The 21,037-nt window shown below is 36.0% G+C and overlaps 1 protein-coding gene across 1 annotated transcript in view; it reads right to left on the reverse strand.

Moving 5' to 3' along the window:
• Positions 1 to 20,357, reverse strand: part of IQCM (IQ motif containing M) — a 71,609-nt gene extending 51,252 nt beyond the window's left edge. The window contains 2 exon segments of the mRNA XM_064653483.1: positions 20,131 to 20,203; positions 20,205 to 20,357. Coding sequence (XP_064509553.1) covers positions 20,131 to 20,203; positions 20,205 to 20,357 — 226 coding nt within the window.
• Positions 20,358 to 21,037: the final 680 nt, after the last annotated feature.

The raw sequence follows: 21,037 nt of genomic DNA on the forward strand, positions 1-21,037 counted from the left end.
TTAATGGAATAAAAATGCCATGCAGCAAGTTCATAAGTTTACACAGTAACTTACCTATCAGGAGTATAGATTTTGTAAATAGCTGAACTGATGTAGAAAATAATTATAAGAATGTGCACTGGATTCAGTTGTGAAAACAATGGGAACACATTGGCAGTACAAGCCTGTCATTGAATCTTCTTTCAAGCAGGTATTTAACTATACAAATAAAGAGCACTGTCATGGTTTTGGATAATGTGTCCATTACAGGCTCATTCACAACTTCACATGTAATTTCAAGATTTTGAAGTTTAGTTTTGATTTGCTGAAGAACAAAATCAAGAGATTCTACACTGTGGCTAAGGCCACCACTTGTGATGCCAGAAACTCCTATCGAATAAAATGCCTTGAATGGTTAAACAAAGTGATTTCAACCTCGTTTTTGCAACAGCCTGCACAACATCCCCTCTGCATGCTTGGCTTCACAAGAGGGTTAGAACTTCTGTTTTCTTCCTTTAGTCCCCACAGCAGATACTACTTTAGGCCTGAGAAACTCTTCTTGACGAAAACGCCACTGAAACTCATTTCTTGGAAGAAAACATTTCAGCTGTAGAGCTTTAGGATTTGCTCAAAGTCCGTGTATATTTCACAGTCATTTGCTCCCTGTAGAGGAAGTGCTGGCAAGTATAAACTTGCTAAAAACACTTTTTAATGAGCACTGCACAGTAAAGTCAGCCCCTGTCCTAATGCAAGTGTTTGCAGCATAGCAGGAGTTACTCTGACACCCTTAATTCCATGAACTCACCCTGGTATGTAGTTTCTCAGCAATGCCTGCTTAGTCCTTCCTTTCGCTCCTTCCATGGAAGTAGCGTTCCATGCTTGTCTCATCCTTAGCATCATGAAAACCTAATAATTAAGAGACTCTTTACTTAATGAAAGATAAGGTCAGGAATTTTGATGCCAGATTAGAAATGACACACTTCAAAGAAATAAAAAATGGAGTTTTAATTTAGATTTAAAGATCAGGTGTCTCTCCAGGCAAGAGGTAACCTGTTTTGTCTAGACTCCCCAAGACTCTTCCACTCTGTCAAAACAGAAAATTTGCTGCATCCAGCATTACTTCTTCTTGTGAACATTATTCTTGATGTAAAGTTGGACAAGATCACTAAGTCCCTCCCATCCCATCTAATTTCTGGGCTTTTTTCTATTTTTTTTCCATAATATTTTTTAAACCTTCCTCAGAAAGGTTTCCTTGGAAAGGTGTGCACATCATCAGCTAGCAGGAGTTACTTCATCTGTCATTTCATACATCTACAAGATTCTTCAGTTAACATCTTAATTGCAGCTTAAATTACCTTGAAATAAATTCCCAAGACATTCCAAATGTTAGAATACTCTTAAGGCTGAATGTTAAACTTTGCTCTTAGTCACCGTCAGTCTAAGCTTGTAATAGAGACTAAATATGGCAACTTTGGGCATGTCATTAATATTGATAATGGACTTAGGAATACAACAGTACATTGAATTATCTCCAGATAATGTTTCCCAAAGACTACAGAGAAGGATTATCTGAGGGTGACATATTTAAAAATAACTATCATTATAAGATGCTTTTTAGGAATAACATCATCCATTGAAGAGGTGTTAGAATTTCAATTGCCATTATCCAGAATCCTGTCCAACTCAATATAAGCTATCAAACATTCTCTCTTCTTTTATGTTCTGCTATATCTACAGGTAGATGTTTCTTTTTAAGAAAAAAAAATATATTTAAAGAAAACAGTATTTTTTTCTTGCAAGAGTTTCAGTCTTCACAACTGCTTTTGAACAGGCTAAAATATGTCCACAACCATTTTATCAAATAGTATGATTTATGCAATTCTAAGATCAAACAGAAAACTTTTAGTAGATAAGTTACCTCCACTAGCAGCTTGTTTTTTTAAATTACTTTTAACGTTTAATCTTTTTTACCTCAAAATAAGATAGTTTCTTAATCTTGCATATAGAATGTGTAAAGTTTTGTTAAATGTTTCTATTGTTTTCTGAGCTTTACCTAATTTTGACTGTATGAATGTGAGAATTTTTAATCTCTGCAGTGTTCAGTATTTTGCATAAAGTATTTGTTAAAATTGTTATAGAGGTATGGCAATTTACATTATCGAGTTTATGCCTTAGTCTAGGTAAATAATGTCAGCTTTATTAGACCACAGGGGGAAAAGGTTTGCGTTTCTGGATAGCGTGCTCGTGCAAAATCAAGTTGGTGAAACAATGATTTAGCCATGCCATGAAGACTCAATCACTGGATATCAAATATCACTCTACCTGTCTCTCTTTGACAGCTGGACTAGATGATCTTGAAGGTCTCTTCCAGCCTTGATGATTCTGTGATTCTTCTTAGAGAAAGGGTATATCTAGATAAAGTTATTTCAATTCTGACGTGAGCCTGTGTTATCTAACTCATGGTGACTTATGAGCATTCAAAAGCCTGTGTACTCCAGATATCAGGTGTACTGTTTGGTTTAGTTTAAAACAGGAATCTGGTTTTTACATGATGTTCTATATGCAGTATGTGATGTGTACGTATGTAATGCAATAGGCTTCACTTACATTCATGGAAGTCCTACTCATGGTAGTACACCAAGACTAAAGCACTGCTTTATCCATAGTAATGGACTCACAGTACTCATAATAGTGTAAATATACCTGGTAAGCTGAAAATTTTCTGCACCCAAAATCTTGTCTACTGCTTCATCCATAAAATTTGTTCCCCTGTTTTGATAACAACATTGTTTATTTTATAGATCGCTGATGTAGAAAGCAATGTCCATTACTAAAATGCAAGAATTCCTAACATACACAGAGCTGATCCTTCCTGCCCAATATATGGTCATGTTACATACCTCTTTGTCCTTCATGCTTTTTTGCCTCATTTGGCTGTAGGCATTCACAAGATTTGCTGCAATCACACCTCACCAACCCTGGCATCCTTTCCCTATTGGGAAGATCGGTGTGCATTTGAGAAATACATCATTCGTCCAAATTACTTCACATTATTTATTTGAATTCAAGCTATTGAACTAGTAGTTTCGATTCCCCGAAGTGGAGTTGACACCTGCTTCCTACTTGGTCAATCCAAAGTTTCCATAAGTCACTTCAAATATCCCCAAGCTCGTTGTCTAGATCAATGACAACAAAACTAGCAAAACCTCAAAGCCTGCATCTCATCGCCTAGCTTTTAGTACAGTTCCACAATAATATTCCCACAAAATATCTCATTGGAAACTCATAAAATTTAAAGACATAATATCATGCTAATACATCCCTTTGTTATGAACTACTGTCATTTTAAACTTCATCTGACTAACTTTCTCCTTGACATGTGATTTGTTTGGGGTGAACTTTAAAAGTATTAGTGTTAGGTGTTTGTCTAATGGAATTTTGAGCAACTTAAAAACTTAACTCCCATATGGATCAACGCAACAATTAAAACCTGATGGGTTTTCCTAGAATGCTCAGTGCTTAGACTGCATTTTGACATGCCAAACTATGGCTGAAGTCTGAGTTTTTTACTTGCCTTTTTTGACATGTAGAATGAAAACTTTCCGAGGCAGGACCTATCTGTACCCACATGTAGGTACAGCAGCTACCTATGCAAAAATCACTGTTTCTATTCCCAAATTCTTTCATCTCCAAGCTTTACTCTTTGTCACTTATAATTCAGCTTTCACCCTACCCTAGCTACTTTGGACTGCTGCAATTTTACTTTAGGTTACCTATGTTACTAGATTTAACTAACACATCATGACAGTGCTCATCTTCATTTTCCCTTGCAGATTTATACTCAGGCTACTTCAGGGCTTGTGAAGAGTTTTCAAATGCAAGAATTCTGCTTTTGCAATCTAAAGAGTATATAAATTCTCAGTCCATTTCTTTTATATTTGTACTGATTCAAAACTTTCACTCCAATTTTATTGATTTACATGTTGCTGCAGACAAGCATTTGTAACGCTGACATTTGTTTTGTTTATACTAACCTCTTTTTCTCAGGAAAAGGAGGTCTGTTACTCTTTCTAATAGCACAGTTACTGCTGCTACCACACTTCCAGTTCCAAGCAGCCAACGTAAGATGTAATGATTCATGCTATAGAAGTAGCTATTGAATCTGCACTAATTGTACCTTTGGTGTCAGGTTTATAGCAAGAACAAAACCAATCCCTGCTAACCAACAAAAGTGGACCTGGTAACTGCCAGACACAGGATATTCTTTGGAATTCATTTTTTGTGTATCACAGCCGTGTTTTAAAAACACAGTGATTTAAAATAAAGATTCTTCTTTTATTTTTCATTAACGTATTATGAAATAACCTTCTATATTTTAAACAAAGATTCATATTTAGCAAATAATTTTGTATCTTTGGAAAAACATCAGTTTGTTTACTAGAACTGTACCAGACAGACTGTGAATAGAGAAGAATAAAGCTTCATAAAGTGCACCCACAAAGGTTTGCTTTTCAGGGTTGATATTACATGTAATTAGCCTGACATTTAATAAATGACATTTCTAGGAACTGCTAAAGCTGACTTAACAAGCAAACAGAACAACCTTTTTTGTTTGTTTAGGGAAGGTAGTAGCACTGTTGCACATTTTATGCAAAGTGATTTTGCCAGTACATGTTGAAAACATCTACATGCAAGAAATACTTGAAATAAAAATGCTCTCTGTTAACTGGACTTTCAGTTACTGTGCTGCCTGCTTAGCATAAACTCTGATAAGAGTTCCTGTGGAAAAGCTGGTATATACTGTGACTGAGCAGGGCCATACTAGAGTTGTAACAAATTTACCCTCTATTAAAGTTTTGTGTTTTTTCCAAGCATATTCCAAATCATAAACAATCTAGACAATTTTTCATTTTGATTAAAAAAGAAAAAAAGAAAACAAACAAACAAAAAACAAAAACCCCAAAACAAACAAAAAAAAAGCAGATCTGTTGAAATTATATGTCCTAAAAATTTTCCTAGATTTCAGAGTTTAATTTTACATTGGTGAGAAACTGTTTTGAAGAATCAAGAATGCACGTGTTGGCCTGGTTATCTAACCCAGAGGACAGGTTTGTTTACATGCAACACATTTCAAGGGCACTTAGAAAACCACAGTAATTCAAGAAATACATCCGAAATTTGGTCTCATTTCCTGCTTGCATTAAGAAGGAAATTAAGTGTTTATGTCATGATCATCTCAGCAGCTTTATTTTTATGCATTACAAACCTTGAAATCTCTTCCAAGTGCCTGTAATATCAGTCTCATTCACCCAGTTCAGCTGCTGGGTTAGCACACCCACACCTCACCAGGGAAGAGAATGGAGTCTTCAACCCGAATGGCAGGAATCTAGTTATAAATAGGGTTCCCATATAGGAGCTTTTTTCTTTCTTGTGATGGATTTTATTTCACTTGTTAAACATGGCTGAGGCAGATCTGCGAAGATATTCTGCTTAAAAAGAAATGTGAGCAAAACCACTGACTCTTTTTTTTCCCACACTGCCAGAGTTCAATGATGACATGGTCTACCGAACTAAGCAGTGGCCCTGTCTTGAAAGAGTACACAAAAATTTGTTTGCGATCTGCAGTACATAATGTATGAAAGGAAGACAAAATGTGGAATGTTAGAATGAGTGAAATGGTATCAAATGTCCCATCTTCTATATTCTTAAGATTTTGGAACAAAGGAAACATTCCATTTTTCTCTTTCATTATTTCCTTTGCTAATTCCTTTTACAACCTAAAAGATAATAAGCTCTATAAACACGAAATAAAAATCGCAGGGAATTTTTTTTTTGCAAAAAAAAATAAAATAAATCCTTGAAAGAGTGATGCTTTTCAAATACTTTTCTAAAAAAGAGAAAAACTTAATAAACTCAATAGTCCTTGGTTTGCAGCACTCTTAAAAGAGTGGAAACATTAAACTTAAAAATAAATTAATATAGAGTTTTCAATTGCAGTGTACAACTAGTGCTTTCAAATAATGAAAATATTATGCCACAAAAAGGCTCACCTTCACCAAAGCAATACTGGATTTAGAAACAAAATAGAGGTTAAATTAGCACACACCTGAACACCTTGAGGGTCCCTGACTGTAGTTGCAGTGGCACAGGGACATTGATAGAAGATGACCTTAAAATTTCCAGTTCAGAAAAGACACTGTGTCTTCACTGACACTCCTTGACATTTCTCCTGCTACACCTTGCAGGTCTCTTGTTGGCCCCTCTTACTTTCTCCATCTGATAGCACATTTAATCTTCTCCCTTCAACTCCTTGTATAGCTGATCCCCCTCTAGCTGATCCAGCTCATTTCCAGCCTCCCAGCAATACCCTATTTCATGGCCTTTTTTTATTTCAGTCATATAAACCTTTCCACTAAAGAACTCACTTTCTGCCCACAAGGCACTTCCATAGGCCTATTTTATTGTAGTGAAAATAAAAACAACAGGGAAAAGAATCTTGTACACACATGAATGAATTATGCTCCCTCAGAAAAAGCCCTTTGAACTGCAGTTTCTCTCCCTTCTTCCCCAGCTCTTATCAATGTGGGTTATTTTTCAAAAGTATTTTCACAGCAGCTCTTCATTGAAGTGAATGGCACTGCTTTTAGACCTTGGTATTTGTGCAGTAATTACTATTGTTCAGCCCTGTGTTTAATAGGCAAGTGAGAGGACTACTAAAAATATAGCAGCCCTCATAAAGATTGCCTACAAATTCCTTCAGAAATACATACAAAGCTGCAGTCCCAAACAAACCCCGTTCCATTCAGCAAAGCTTTTCTGTTCAGCTGTAATGCAAAAATGCGAGATGAAGAAGAAATAATATTGGGTCAGAAGAAACAGGGGAAAGAAAAAAGACTGTAGTTCAAACAACTGTGGTCTTGGTTGGGAGGCCAAAAGTCTGTTTTATCACTTCTGCAAACTGTTCTCTTTTTTTTTTCAATTGCTTCAAAACCAAGATAACTCTAATTTGCTCTAAACAGCTTTTGATTTTATCAACAAAGCATCAAAGGGCCTGAGCAATATCTAGTGTGAATATCTGTCATAAAGGTCAAATTGTTTTCCTGTCTTAGAAAGTGAAATCTCCTCACCCTTTTTTATTTTATGGTTCAAGCTGTATTTGAAAATGCACCATTTATTTGCAGTCCTACAACTCTTTCTTCTCCTCTCCTTCCTAATCTTCTTTCCAGCTAATACTGTCCTTTATGAAATGAAACAATTTAGATGTTTTCCCACAAAAAAGCCCCATCAGTTCTGTATCTTCATGTTACTAAATAAGTATGGGGTTTTTTCTGATAGACGTGTGACCATGCACTGTGATGAATTAAGTAAGAAAAATAAACTGTTCCAGAGTTTCCTGTTGTAGAAAGAAAGTGAGCTATCATAAAATGTAACCCCCACAAATTATGCTAAATTTTTGGAAATTACACGTGTGATAGTGTTAATTACCAGTAGCCTAACCATTTTAGGAGAGCATAATTGAAAAACAGTTATGCTGGAATCTAAAAAGGATAACATCTCTTCATTTGACACAATTTGTTTCTTTTTGAAAGAAAAAAATAGCCATTTCTCTTACAAAATAAGAAAAAAGCAGACAGGAGTAATGTGATTGTTTCTTAAAGACCCATTTATATTGAAGATCCAAATTGAATCCCAGCCTTGATATTTTCCATTCTACACATGTGTGACTAACTACAGATCACCTAAGATGGTGATAGAAAAGGGAATCAGAGCTAGACTTATGCTTCTGCTGAAGATCAGCAACTAGTCAATGTCCCTTCATAGAGGAAAAAGGGGTGCAGATGTTTTCACACTGAATGAACTCAAGAGAAAGAGTGATGCTGCAATCTCTGTATTTAGTAATGAGCCTGAGTAACATGCTAAGACCTCCAACTTCTGGCATTCCTTCAGCTCTGAAGATCAGATTTTTAAAACCATTCAGCTGTCCTAGATAAAGCAGTACCATCCAACATTTGGCCTTTCAGGTTCTGGCCTCTATTGTACCAAGTCTTTAATTCAGAAAACAGATTTCTTATTGACATCATCTGTTAAGTCAGGGCAGGAAAACCGACTTTCATTGTAAAAGCTAATTTTCATCAAGGCATTCAGAAATGCTATTTTTTCATATAGGACCTATCTGTAGAAATTATAGATTTGGCACATGTTTATAGTTATATGGATTCTGGGATTCTTTTTTCTTTCCAGTACCAGATCTGTCACAGCCTAACTGGGAAAGTACATATACTGACACTGGAAAAGCTGTATCAGGCCTTGTTGGCCAGTATGAGCCATTCTGGAGAGAACAGTATTACCTTATTGAGTCAGGCCACAGATGAGTGGTCTTGCAAGTGTTTCCAGCATGGCATTATTTTTTCAAAGTATAAATCAGATGCCTTATTTGAAGCACTTCACTCAACACTGAGATATCCTCACCCATGCTTTTCCATGAATGGGCAACAGGACTGTTGTTACTAGACCTTACCATCAAAATTGGTCAGTGATTTTCCTTTAAAAGGCTCTGTTTTCAGCTACTTAAACAAACTGCAACAATTGAAGCTGAAGTTTTCTTTGCTGAGCACATGCATCTTTAAACAAACCAACAAACCCAACCAAACGAAATAAAAAAAATCAAAAACCTCAAAACAGACTACTAGAAAAAACTAAATTCTAACTTGTCTCCTTGTATTTTGCTAGAAAATCGTTATTCTATATGACAGAAATAGAGGTGGGAAACAGAATAAAAAAGCTGAACTAAGTTCAAACCAGTGTCTGATTATGACTCATCTCTGTTCATGAATAAGGATGAACCAAGTCAATGCAAGGTTTCTGGCATTACTTCCTTATCATCAAATATGTTTGATTTCTCATGTATTTGTCATCAGCTCCTTTGACTTAGATTGTTTTTGGCTGATAGAGATAAGTTAGACCCTTGATCTAAGTCACATCTTGAGCTATCTCACTCACTGAAAGAGAAATATTCTACATTCTATCACCTTTACATGCAGAATAATTTATAGCATAAAATAAAGAAAAAAAAAACAGCTTCTAAGTTTTGTTCAAAAGATTTTGCTGAGAGCAAGAGGAATGAAAAATGGGCCCCAGGTCAACCTGCAAGACCCTTAGGCCCCTGCAAGCCACAATGGACTACCAGAAGTAAAGAATCAGGGCTTCTCCATAGTTTACTTGGACAAGCTTAATCTTGTCTGGTTCCTCTGCATCCTGTTACTCATATGAGCTTTATTAAAAGAAAAAAGTGGGTAGAAGACAGCAAAAGAAGCACTTTACTGTTTTTCCCCTCAGTCTCTCCTTAGCCTCAAGAAGGCCATGTAAATACAGTAAGAAACTGTGTTAATAAGTTCACAGAACATTCTTCTTGTTATGAATGTTTAAAAAAAAGGCAGGTTACTAATTATTTGGCATTAACAAATAAAGAGATTATAACCATTCTGTACAATCAATAAAGGGCCTGTATCAGCTGTGCTGTATCTGTAAGCAAAATAGATCAGTAGATCCTAGGAATTATATCTATTTTTACGCATGCATAGTGATAAACACATAAATATTGCTATCAACATAAAAGAATTGGTATTTGCCCACAGCCATAAAGCTTTTGCCTCATATTTTTAATTGAATTAATTATTTAGCTTTTTTTAACAGTGTATCAAGCCTCTACTACAAGAGGAATGACAATACTCATCACTTAATATGCAGTCTAGAATCAAATAAATACAACTAAATCTGTACAAACTTTTACAAAATTAGTTTTTGTTCTCAGAAGATAAGGAAAAAGCTCTGGTACTCTTACTTTGCAAGACAACTGGACTAATGTCATTTGCTAAAAATATTCTAGAATTAATCCTGACATTTTTAATCAAAGAAATTACTTTTTTTTTTTTTACTGAAGACTTAGGTATTCAGCTAGTTTGACAGTTGCTTGAATATGTTTTGAGGAATATTGGCACTAATCATTGAATAAATTATTAAAAACATATTTTTCTTGCACATTCCTAGCCATTTTCACCACTATTTATCAGTTCCTAGTTCATAATGATAAAATCCACTAAGCCCAAGGAAAGAATCCTTTACTTCAAAAAGAGGGATAACATGCCATTTATGTTCTTTTAGTATATTAAAAATAATAACATTTTTACACATGCATGGGCTTAGAAGCTTTAAAACCAGATTTGAAAAACACTTTTTCTTTGAAATCAACGTTTTTGCAGATACTGTGAGGACATAATTATAAGGCTTTTTTATAAAGATATGTAACAAACATCATCTCACAGCTCAGCGGATGCTCAGCTTCAACTTTCTCTACCTATAGTACAAATATATAGGTAGTACCAATCAAGGGGACAGTCATTTTGACCCAAATAGGAGATTATCACAAACTAAAGCCAACTCTGTCCTTTGAAAAGGACAGTTCCAATTTTTTTGTAAGATTGTCTCACATTTTTTCTGTTCCTCTGAATGGCATTACAGCTCCCAATGACTCCACAGAGGTTTCTCCTCTTCATCGAATACACCAACGTGCACAGCATGAGTGGTGGGAGCAGGATATCCAGCCTTGCTGGCCAGCAGATCTGGACCAGATAGGAAAGAAAAGCAATCCTGTGCTGAATAGACTGTAACAGATTGCTTCCCCCTGTAAGGAACGAGGGACCAAAGCACAAGCCTTAATTGAGAGCTAGCTCCCTGCCTGATCTAATCTGGGGGTGGACAACTATAGGCTGTCGCTGAGGCAAGTTGTCATGCTGAAATTTAATCCTAAAGAACAATCAAATGCAGGTTTTTGGAGCCTTTCTTTGCCTTTTAAAACATTATTTACAAAAACACATTGTGGATACAGTCTAAACATTCCAGTTCATTCAGACACTAGTATCCTATTGATAGTAGCTTAGATCAGTTCTTTTTTGTCTGTTTGCATGATAATTTAGGTTTCGAAATGTTCAAAAGACCTAAACAGAAGGCACAGCAAGACAGAACGGATGTTAACTCATTCTCAATACCTGATGGTTTCAGAATCCATTGGCTATTCACAGCCTTACATTTCCTTACACCAAAATTATAGAGTGCAGAGAAAAGGGAAGATCAAAGCAGACAGATCAGTTTGCTGCTAGCAACAGCCTATCTGGGGACTTTTAAGTGCAGTAGATTAAGAAAATGTTTAGTGGCTATCATGATTCAGAGCCCAGTTAAGTCTGTGAAAGCCCCAAGAAGCATTTTTGGCAAACACATTTTTATTATTGTTTCTGTTTATCAAGGAAAGCTTGGGTCAGATAAGTGTCTTATTTTCGCAAGAATCAGATATTGTTATCTATTTCTCAGTGACCTTTGCCTGAAACAGATGGATCTGAGTAAGTTCCTTAGGTCTCAAAAGCATTAAGTCTCCAATTTTGCATCAGGAGCTTTTACTGCAAATCTCTTTTCAGTCACAATATTTTTAGTTAATTTCCATGGAAGAGGAGTTCAGGATCTTGGCTGTCCCTTATACTACAGCAGCTTAGGCCAGTGAAAAGCTAAATACAAGCTAAATTCAGGATTCAAGCAGTAAATGCTGGCAAGGGAAGACAGCTGAGGGTTACAAGATCCATCCTGAAAAATGGAGGTGTCAAACGAAGAAGGCTGTAGCAGGATTAGGGTGGCTGTTTGGCAGCAGAAACAAATTGGGACAGAAGGCAGGACAGAGGGATACGTATCCAAGAGTCAGCATCAAGAACCAAGGCTGGAGCAGATAGAAACAGGTGTTAGGTCTGAGGATCACAGACCAGAACCATACCATCAGCTAAGCTTTAAACCCAGTACCTAAATCCCTGGAGAACAGATTGTGGCCAGGTGATCTGACTGTTTTTGGATTGCCCAAGTAGAGAAGTAAGGTTTAGGATGGGGTTGGTGCATGCTAGAATTGCTTGAGATCACAGCGGTGCTGTCAGTCAGACAAGACCTTGGTACATGCTCATTTATACAAAGAAAATGTGTCATATCTCACAGAAAAAGACACCTTGTACTTTGGGTTTGAAAGACACAGCACAAAGATTTCAAGTAAGCTAGCAAAGCCCAGTCAGTAGGAGGGGGTTGGGAGATAAATACAGTGTTGCCTCTGAGCTACATGGATTTACAAAAAGAAGTCTGACTTTAAAAAAAATAATATACATATTCATTTGTGTAGCATCAATGTTGTAAACCTTTTGAAGTTTTGCAGAACATTAGAAAGAATACACTCAACATGAGGAATTCTGTAAAAATATCTCTCCCACCAAAAACTCAAGATAATTTTTTTCCTAATACTCACTATAGGTTAATAATATTCTATTTATTCTCTATACAAGAACAGAATTTACTTCTCTTTATCTCTGTGTGTGATCTGAAACCTAGGAATACCACATGGTCCAGAAAAAGTGCAGAGTAAGTCCAAGGATCTGCTTTATAAAAATAAAAATAAAAACAAAGCAAAAATATCAATTCAAAATATGTTTTTAAACACTTAAAAGTCAAAATTAACCACTGGAATAAACTCTAGGTTTTGGGTTGGGGACTTTTTAACGTCAGCATCTTTAAATTCTAAATTAGCTGTTCTTAATGTGCTTAAAGTTATTACAATCTAAAAGCTGCTTTGTGATAATAGAAAATAAATTGGTGACTTCACTCTAGTTATTCACAGACTGACTTCTGTCATTGTGACTGTAATTTTCTGCCACTCATGGTGGCATTGTGGGTATGGAAGTCAAAAAATGTAAGTAAACAAACATTTTCTATGGTAGCGCTGCAAAACACCCATTTATTCATTTTGGTAAAGAGCAGTGGGCAAGTGGCATTGCCTACAGATATGCTGTAGATTTTATGTGAATAATGGGTGTCAGTGAGACAAGGAGAATTACTTTTGTAAAGCTTCATTCTCTTCTGGATCAGTGGGAGCAAGTTGGTCTGGCTTTTGCTTCTCCATAGCCATGCCAATCTGTCTCCTCATCTGTTCACTTGCTGTTCTGTGGAGTAATTCTGTCAGTTCCAGATGTTTCATTTATTTTACCATTAAAATAATGTGGTGCATAGCTGTAGCATGAAGCAATTTTCAGAAATAAAAGTATATTCTGTTTGAAAAATCAATTACTGAGAACTACTCACTGTTTGTGAGTACCAGTCCCATATTTGCTGAATTTTAATTCAGTCGTGGACATTGTGCTTTTGGGCTCCATTAAATCTGTAAATACATTTATAATAACATAAATAAGTTTATCTAACATGTTTTAACCTGGTTGCTTGACTGTGGTTAATTTTGCATAGTGCTGGACACATAACACATTCTCATTCCAGGGAATGAGTTTGCTTCCATGGGCAGTTTTTAGAACTGTTGCGAAGTAACTAGGAGCCACAGGAGACTCCATGGTATAAGCACATCTTAGTTTCAGCTCTAGCTTGGAAATAAACCACTGAGAATTGCAATAGTCAACAGCACCACAAAGCGCTTTTAAAACTGGAGCAATTTTTTTCCCACACCTGCTGTGCAACCATGCTCACAAGAACCCAGCTATTATCAAAAGTTAACAGGAAATTCGTGGAAAGGAAATCATTATCACAACCCAGGTATGCAGCTGAGCTTGGTTTTTAACTATGGCATCTTGTAAAGAACGTATTTTTTTTCCTGTTTTATTAATTGAATAGCCAAAATTGTGTTCATGAAGATGTAGGATACATTATGTATGGAAGGTTACTAGAGGCTTATCAGGGTTCACCAGTGTTAAAGGTGTTTAACCCTTTGCTTACCCCAATACTTTGTGACACCACCAAGAACAGTTCCCCCCCAGAAGCACGGTACCAAATTCTGCTCATTACTGCAATAGGTACATTTCCCAAACCAAAATCCAGATTATATGCCTTAGCTTTAAGTCTCTCATGTTCTTTTATAAGGTACTCCAGAAGTGGCCAGGAGGCTGATCTTAGGTTGTTCATGAATTCCAAGTGAGAGGGAAAGGTTACATGAGACATTCAGGCTGAAAAAGGTTACACTGAAAGCAATATCAGATGAATCCACAAGTATAGCTATAGCTGTTTTTTTTTTCTTTGGGAGTGTCACCACTGGAACCTTACATGAATTCACATGGATTTTGGAAGACTATATGAGCGTTCCTGGAATTCTTGAAGAACCTTAAGCGCCTTATATAAGAGAAGGCAAAGAAATTCCAAATAGATTTTTTCCATTGATTTTGAGTTTAGGCTTCATTTTCATATGCTACTGATGATGGTGGGGCACTATCAATTTTATTTTCAGACAGGTCTCTGCACCTCAATAGATATATACCACTGCAGTGGATTGTCTGTGCCCTTAAACCAGCTTGGCAACATGTTTGTTGAAAATCGCAAGGATTTTCAGTGAATGGAGCTATAGCTCAAAAAAAGCTGTCACAAAGGTGCAGGCAAATTCAAAAGAATCAAAAAAGAAGCCCAAAGATTCAGGATTATAAGCCTCAATGAAAATATAGTTGCATGAAGTCGTCCTCCCCCACTGCTTTTTCCGCATTTTGGTGGTCATCTTTGTCACTCCCTACTTCCTCCCCTCAGTATGATTCCACTTCTCTTGTCTATCTAGGTTCACATGAGAAGTGGGTGATGGTGAGGGGATACCAAACAGTAGAAATCCTTCAAAATCATCAAATAAATATTTTAGTAAATTTATTAAGGTTTGAGCTTTTGGGATGGATGGAATCAGGGGCAAATGAAAGGTCTTTCATAAACTAAAATGTTCTCTTCCTTTGAGAACGTGTGGAAAGAATCAGTGAAGCTTTCTGAGAGAGCTAAAATGTTTTCTCTGAGCAGCCATTTTGTTGTGCTTACACAAGGCAAATATAATTACCCTGCTAAACAGATAAAATAAGTCTCTAAAACCACACACTTAGACTTCTATATTCCCCTACTGATATTTTAATCTCAAATTGAAATTGAAAATGTTCCGCTAAGAATGTTCCTTCAAGTGTTAGAATTCAGATGATAAAAGGGAGTTTTTGTCAACCGTTTTGAAGCATTACCAAGAAGGTGTTTGAAATGGTAATAAGGATATTTGAGAAATCTTTAGAATTATCAAAAGCATAAAAGCAACTTGGTTCGCAAAGTATCATCCGAGACTGTCAATAAATATCCATAATGGATTAGAGTGTGCTCCATTGCTCATGTTGGTGGGGGGGCATGTGTTCATACACATAGTCTCATCAGAGCACATGGGCTGCAGCCTTGAGTAAACAGCTGCCAGGACAGAGCTGTATAGCCCAGGTCTATGCAGATTCACAAGAAATGGTGCTACCACAAGGGAGAAATGTGCCACAAAACAATTACCTCATGCTGAACAAAGAGAAAAGCTGATTTTTGGGAGTAGAACTGGGTCAGATCTTCAGCTGCTGTAAATTATCACCACCTTGCTTAGGACAAGAGAACAAAAGATCTTTCTCTTTTTTTAGATATGGTAGGTTATTTCATAGCTGATGTTTTAAAACGCAAATTACATACCCTGAAAAATTATGAATGTGAGTTTTGATTTTTTTTTAATTTACATTCCAATAGTGTTTTACCACATTTCAGTCATGTTTTAGTTTAGGAATAGGGCCTGACCAGAGATCACGGAATGTAGATATGCGTTTGGCCACTAAAATCAACGAGAAAAAAACCCCATGGGTTTAGACTATTAAGTTTATACATATAAAAAGGAAAGGTCAATTCCTCTTCCTGTAAGAATGTAAGTCTTCAAAGCGTGTCACTGTCAAGATAGCTCACCCTGCATTTTTCAGTAACATCTTGGGAATAATCTATGTATTGAAGAAACAACAGTGAACTCCATAAAAATAAATTTAAACAAGCAAGCAAGCAGAACTAGATTTTGTAGAACTTTATAATTTCTGAAAGAATTTAGAGTGAGGAATATACAGTAAATACAACACATAACCTGTAAAAAGGCAGTCAGTTCCTTATTTGGTTTTGAGAGAAAAAACTATTAATAGTCCAGTCAATTATTCAAAGTCTTACCTGAAAGACAAGTTCTCCTCTTTCTCATTCTCCAAAGCGCTGCTCACAGAGTTGATCCCAGACAACTACTTATTCTCTCAATGAAAAAGGCAGATGATATGACAAAGATTTAAAATACATTTATTCCTAGAGATATAAGCATTGCCAGTTCAAGAGAGACACCAAGACATCATGTTTTTCTACAAGAGTATGAGAAATTTCTCAGAAAAACAATGAACACATGCACATAGTGCAAACAGGCATCTTCTCCAATGTCACTCTGCATTTAATTTTGGAGTCCAAACAATTATGCCAGTGGACCACACACTCCACATAGGTCTGTTTTATATTCACTAGCACGGAGAAATCTAAACCACTTTTAAGCATCAAAATCGCTTTAGAAAAGATCTTATTAGGAATGTATGCATTCAGCAATTGTTTTACAAGTACCAAAGACAACAAAAACATTCAACAGCCTTCAAATATGTGCACTATAAGCACCACTTCTTTCCCATCACTTCAGAAGCTTTCCTTAAACAACAAAATTATTCCCTCTTACTTCTCATTTACTTCCCCAAATGAACATATTCTAACTTTAACAATGTTTTACATCTTGTACTGTGTTGACACCACAGATAGATGAATTTGGAAGCTTCCTGTTCCTTTTAGTATCCACATAATCATGCCACAAGTACAATTTAGGTGGGGTAAAACTGAAGATGCTCATTCCTCCAAGCCCCATCATGCCAGTTCAGCACACTGACAAAATAGATCTTTATTTAAGCTTCTCTCTTGCAAACACTCATATTTGTAAGAGACATAAAAAATACTGGGAAGAAAACAAATAAAGCCCCTAAATTTCAGTAAAATGAAGTGGCATACAAGTGTGATCTGTAATTTGAAAGTAAAACATATATTCCTCTTTTGCATTTAAAATGTGTAAATGTTTATTTAACACAGATAATAGTTTGTTTAGTTTCAGTGTCATCAGTAAATTCACATTCCACAGAGGAAGTTAGACAGGCTGCATATTTTTCATCTCCTTATGTCGGATATTTCCTTAGGTTTTCAAACTCTTTTAAACAGAATTACCCTAAGCCCATTCTTGTAAGAGTTGTACAATTTTCAGTCTCTTTGTTCTTGTGATTATTAACGTGTCATTAGCTCCTCAATCAACAGAGAATTTTCCTTGGAGATTTTGAATTTCAAATGTGGAAATCAAGTAGAAAACTTTTGGCATAAACCTTTCAAGATTTCTTTATGTATCATCAAGTACATGGAAAGGCTTTACAGGACATCCAGAACTTCTCCAGCATACAGTACTCCACTGTTCCAAATACCAGACACACATCTTTTATGAGAAGACTTAATATTAGCATTAATCCTTTGGCTTTTCCATCTGACACTGTCTTTCCTCTTCACATGCAAGCGTGCAACATCTCTCTCACATTTTGGCACTTTCATTTCATACCCCACAGTTTTATTAGGATTTTGAGCTCCAAAAGATAATTCATTTATGTGCTATACCTAGAAGACACAAAACTTTGAGTATACTGTGTAAAGATGTAGGGCAAGGTATGATGGAGTACAGTCAGACACAGATAATTTTCCTGAAAATTATTCCAGAAATTGACTACTATCCTTGCCTTGTGTCTGGGCAGCAGAACCAACAGTCCTGCCAGACTGCAGACTCACCTCTGACAATTTGCATGTTGCATCTTTTGTTCAATGATCAGCTGTTCTGATGTTGATACTCAAGGTATGCTGACAGATGATGACAAAAATTCCACCAAGACTATTTGTAATAGTTGTTTCAGGAATTTCTCTTATATAGCCTCTATAAAAATACATGTTAGCATAAGTACAAGCAAGAATGGTTACAGGCTTCCACTGCCAAATTCTTTTCAACCACCTCCTAAAGAAGGGTTGTTTTAAGTCATGACTGGTCCCTGAGATCTGCTCACTCCCTTTCTCACTATATATTTCCAAGCCAGCCTTTTATTCACCTCTGTTGCTTCTCCCCTTCTGTATCTCTTCTCCCCCCAGCCAGCCATCATAATACCTGAAATAATAATAATAATATTCTATGCAAGAATATGTAAAGGTGTTCAGACCCAGAAGCATCATTGTCTCTAAATGAAAGTAGAAAGTGAAAGGAAGGATTTGGTCATGACTTGTAGTCAAAACAAAAAAAAACAGTATATCAGTTACCTTTGAAAATATAGTGCAAGCTCAAAACAAACATGTACGGCTCTGATAAAAGTAGGTCTGTTTCTGCAGCATTGCTGCTGTTCTGCTCAATGAAATATTCAATAACATTAATTCTCTTGCTTCTTGCAAAGTGCAGGGACCCTACTCTCTAAAAGTACAACCATTTAGCAGCCCGAAGCATTAGCCAAGACCAACGCTAAGGCAGAGCATGAAGTCATAAACATGCACAGATGTTACTGTTTGAAAACATTAAAGAACTACTGAAGTTCCTCAGCACATCCCAAGTAGTGTTGATTTCAGCAGTAATGACTCATAAGGGAAGAAGACACTACTGAAATTACATGCCTGGGACACATTTCTTTGCCTCTTACATTTAGAAAAAAACAACAGTGTCTTTAGAAAATTCTCAATGGGGAGGAGAGCATTCTGAAAATGAATAAATATGCTTGCTTGTATTTATGCAGTAAAACAAATACAATCCTAATGCATTACATATTTCTGATGATTTCATGGAAGGCTCAGGAGATCTAATTTCACAAGTATCTAAAAAGGTTAGTGCTGAAGGTTATGGGAAGTTATGAAACTGATTATTTTAGGGAAAATTTTATTTAATAGAATTTGGGTAGTTTTATAAACATAGCAAAGAAAAGGAGATTACTCACATATTCTGTGCCAGTCCTGCTCTGATGAATAATTGCATTGGGTCTACTGAAATATTCAGTTAGGTGAGCGAACACACTCAGGAGGTCTTTTTTTTTTAGAAGTCACTGAACTTTTTCTGAGTTCACTTTAGTAGCAGCTCAAGCCTATTCCACCATGTGGAAACAGGGATTTCAAGATAAGCATGAAAATTAACCACAGTGTGCTAATATGATTATGCTCATACTGCCCTTTCTGTAGCTATCTTACACTTGTATTACAGAAGAAAGGACTCTCAAATTAAGAAAATTTTAAGAGATGCAACCCAATAACTCTCTTAGTTTGGCAAGTATAATTCAGGGTTTCAGAAAGCTTTCTTTAGGGGAGAAAGTGCAATCTCTGAAAGCGTCTTGGTCCATTATCTCCTAGAAAGCTGTAATTTTAACTGAGGCAGAATAGAGCTAATATTGTCCATTTTGCATTTTTACCAGTATGAGAATAAAGACACACACAAAAAGAGACAATTTAAGCTACTGCTGTATTTCTAACTCAAGGAATAGGGTACCAAAACTGGAAGAAAGTATGAGTTCATGAAAATAAACATTTCAGAATTTTTCCCCTTTTTTTTGTTGTTCAGCAATCCTGTTCTTCCCTTTTCTCTGTTGTTTAGGGATTCTCTTTGTAGAAACAAATTTGCCTTAGGCACTGTCTCTCCAGAAACGCTCTAAATGCCTCTTATTCCCAGAGAGAACTATTTAACCACCCAGTAAGACGGCAAATATCAGATATCTTCGTTGTGCACAGACTTAGCTAACTAAATGAACTAGTGCAAGTTCCATGTCACCTTTTACAAAGGGATCACTTAAGCATTCAACTACATATACAGTACCAGTGTCCTCTACCTACCATTATTTGCTGTGGTTTGACTCCAGATAGATATCTAAATTTAGTTAAACACATTTTGTTTTCGTTATCTATCTAAATATGTAGATGAATACTTGTGGAGAAGTTGGTTTGATTCAGAGTATTTGAAATGAGGTGCAATCCACCAAAGGGAGATGGGCAGAAAAAAGAGTGCAGTTTTGCTAGTGTTTGTTATTCATAAACCAAGTTACACATGCTTACAGAGCATGAAGATTATGACGTAGCTCATCAGATGCATAAAAATATTAATGGACATGGAAAAGTACCAGTGTCAAGTCACAGGAGAAGGTGGCTTCATGACATAAAAGGGGGCACAGAGTAAAGTACTGAATTTCCTCATGTTTAAAAACTTACATGTGAAAGGAAAAAACCTTTCACCTTCTTGGTCCTCTGTGGTCTGTGGAGATAGGTAGATGCAAGCGTTGTAAAATTTTGACAGGTTTCTCAGGGAATGCAGAGCTGACCGTTAAAGAAAGTGGTCTTTCAGGTAACTTGTTCAATATTTTTTCTAACCAAAAATCTTGCTGAAGAGCTCTTATGACTGGCCTTTCCAAAACCTTTGTTGTCCCAAGGGTTGGCATTATTTTCTAAAAGAGAAGAGTCTGAGTTGAGTACCCCCTGCAACAAAGTACAAAAAATTTCTGGGAAGAAAGGGACCTGTTCCATTTCTGTTGATAAAGTGAATATTTATGTTATTAAGGTGATTATGGTTTTTAATTATTTCTTTTATAGTGAGTTGTCTCCAATCTTCTGATATCGAATAAGATAACAATGAAACAGTTATCTCAGAAATGCCACAAGTCCAACAGTGGTATTATGAAAAGAAACTGCATCAACTTTTTATTATTTTTATTCCCACTTCAGAGAAATTGTTGATTTTGTTGAATGACAATCATTAGCTTGTTTGTAAAGAAAATTTATGAAAAAGAAAAATTAATAAATTCAGCTGCAATGTTCAGATTTTGAAGCTTCTTCTGTTATAAAATTTTTATTTATAGGCTAAGAGCCCAAATATGAAAGTCTTTGGCAAGAACTCATCCCTCTTTTACCCAGAACTTTGAGATTAGATTTTACACCTATTTAGCAGCTGGTCACTTAGCATTGGCCTGTTTTATGCAAATAGTCTTCCATTTAAATAACAGTCATTTCCATTTATTAGAGTAATTCAATTTCCCAGGAACTATCTAATAATACAGCTGCCCCATTATGCTATGGATGAATGTCGTCAAAAAGTTGTAATTATATTTTAAATATATTAATG

This window comes from Pseudopipra pipra, chromosome 4 (genome assembly GCF_036250125.1).
Source record: "Pseudopipra pipra isolate bDixPip1 chromosome 4, bDixPip1.hap1, whole genome shotgun sequence".
NCBI lineage: Eukaryota > Metazoa > Chordata > Aves > Passeriformes > Pipridae > Pseudopipra > Pseudopipra pipra.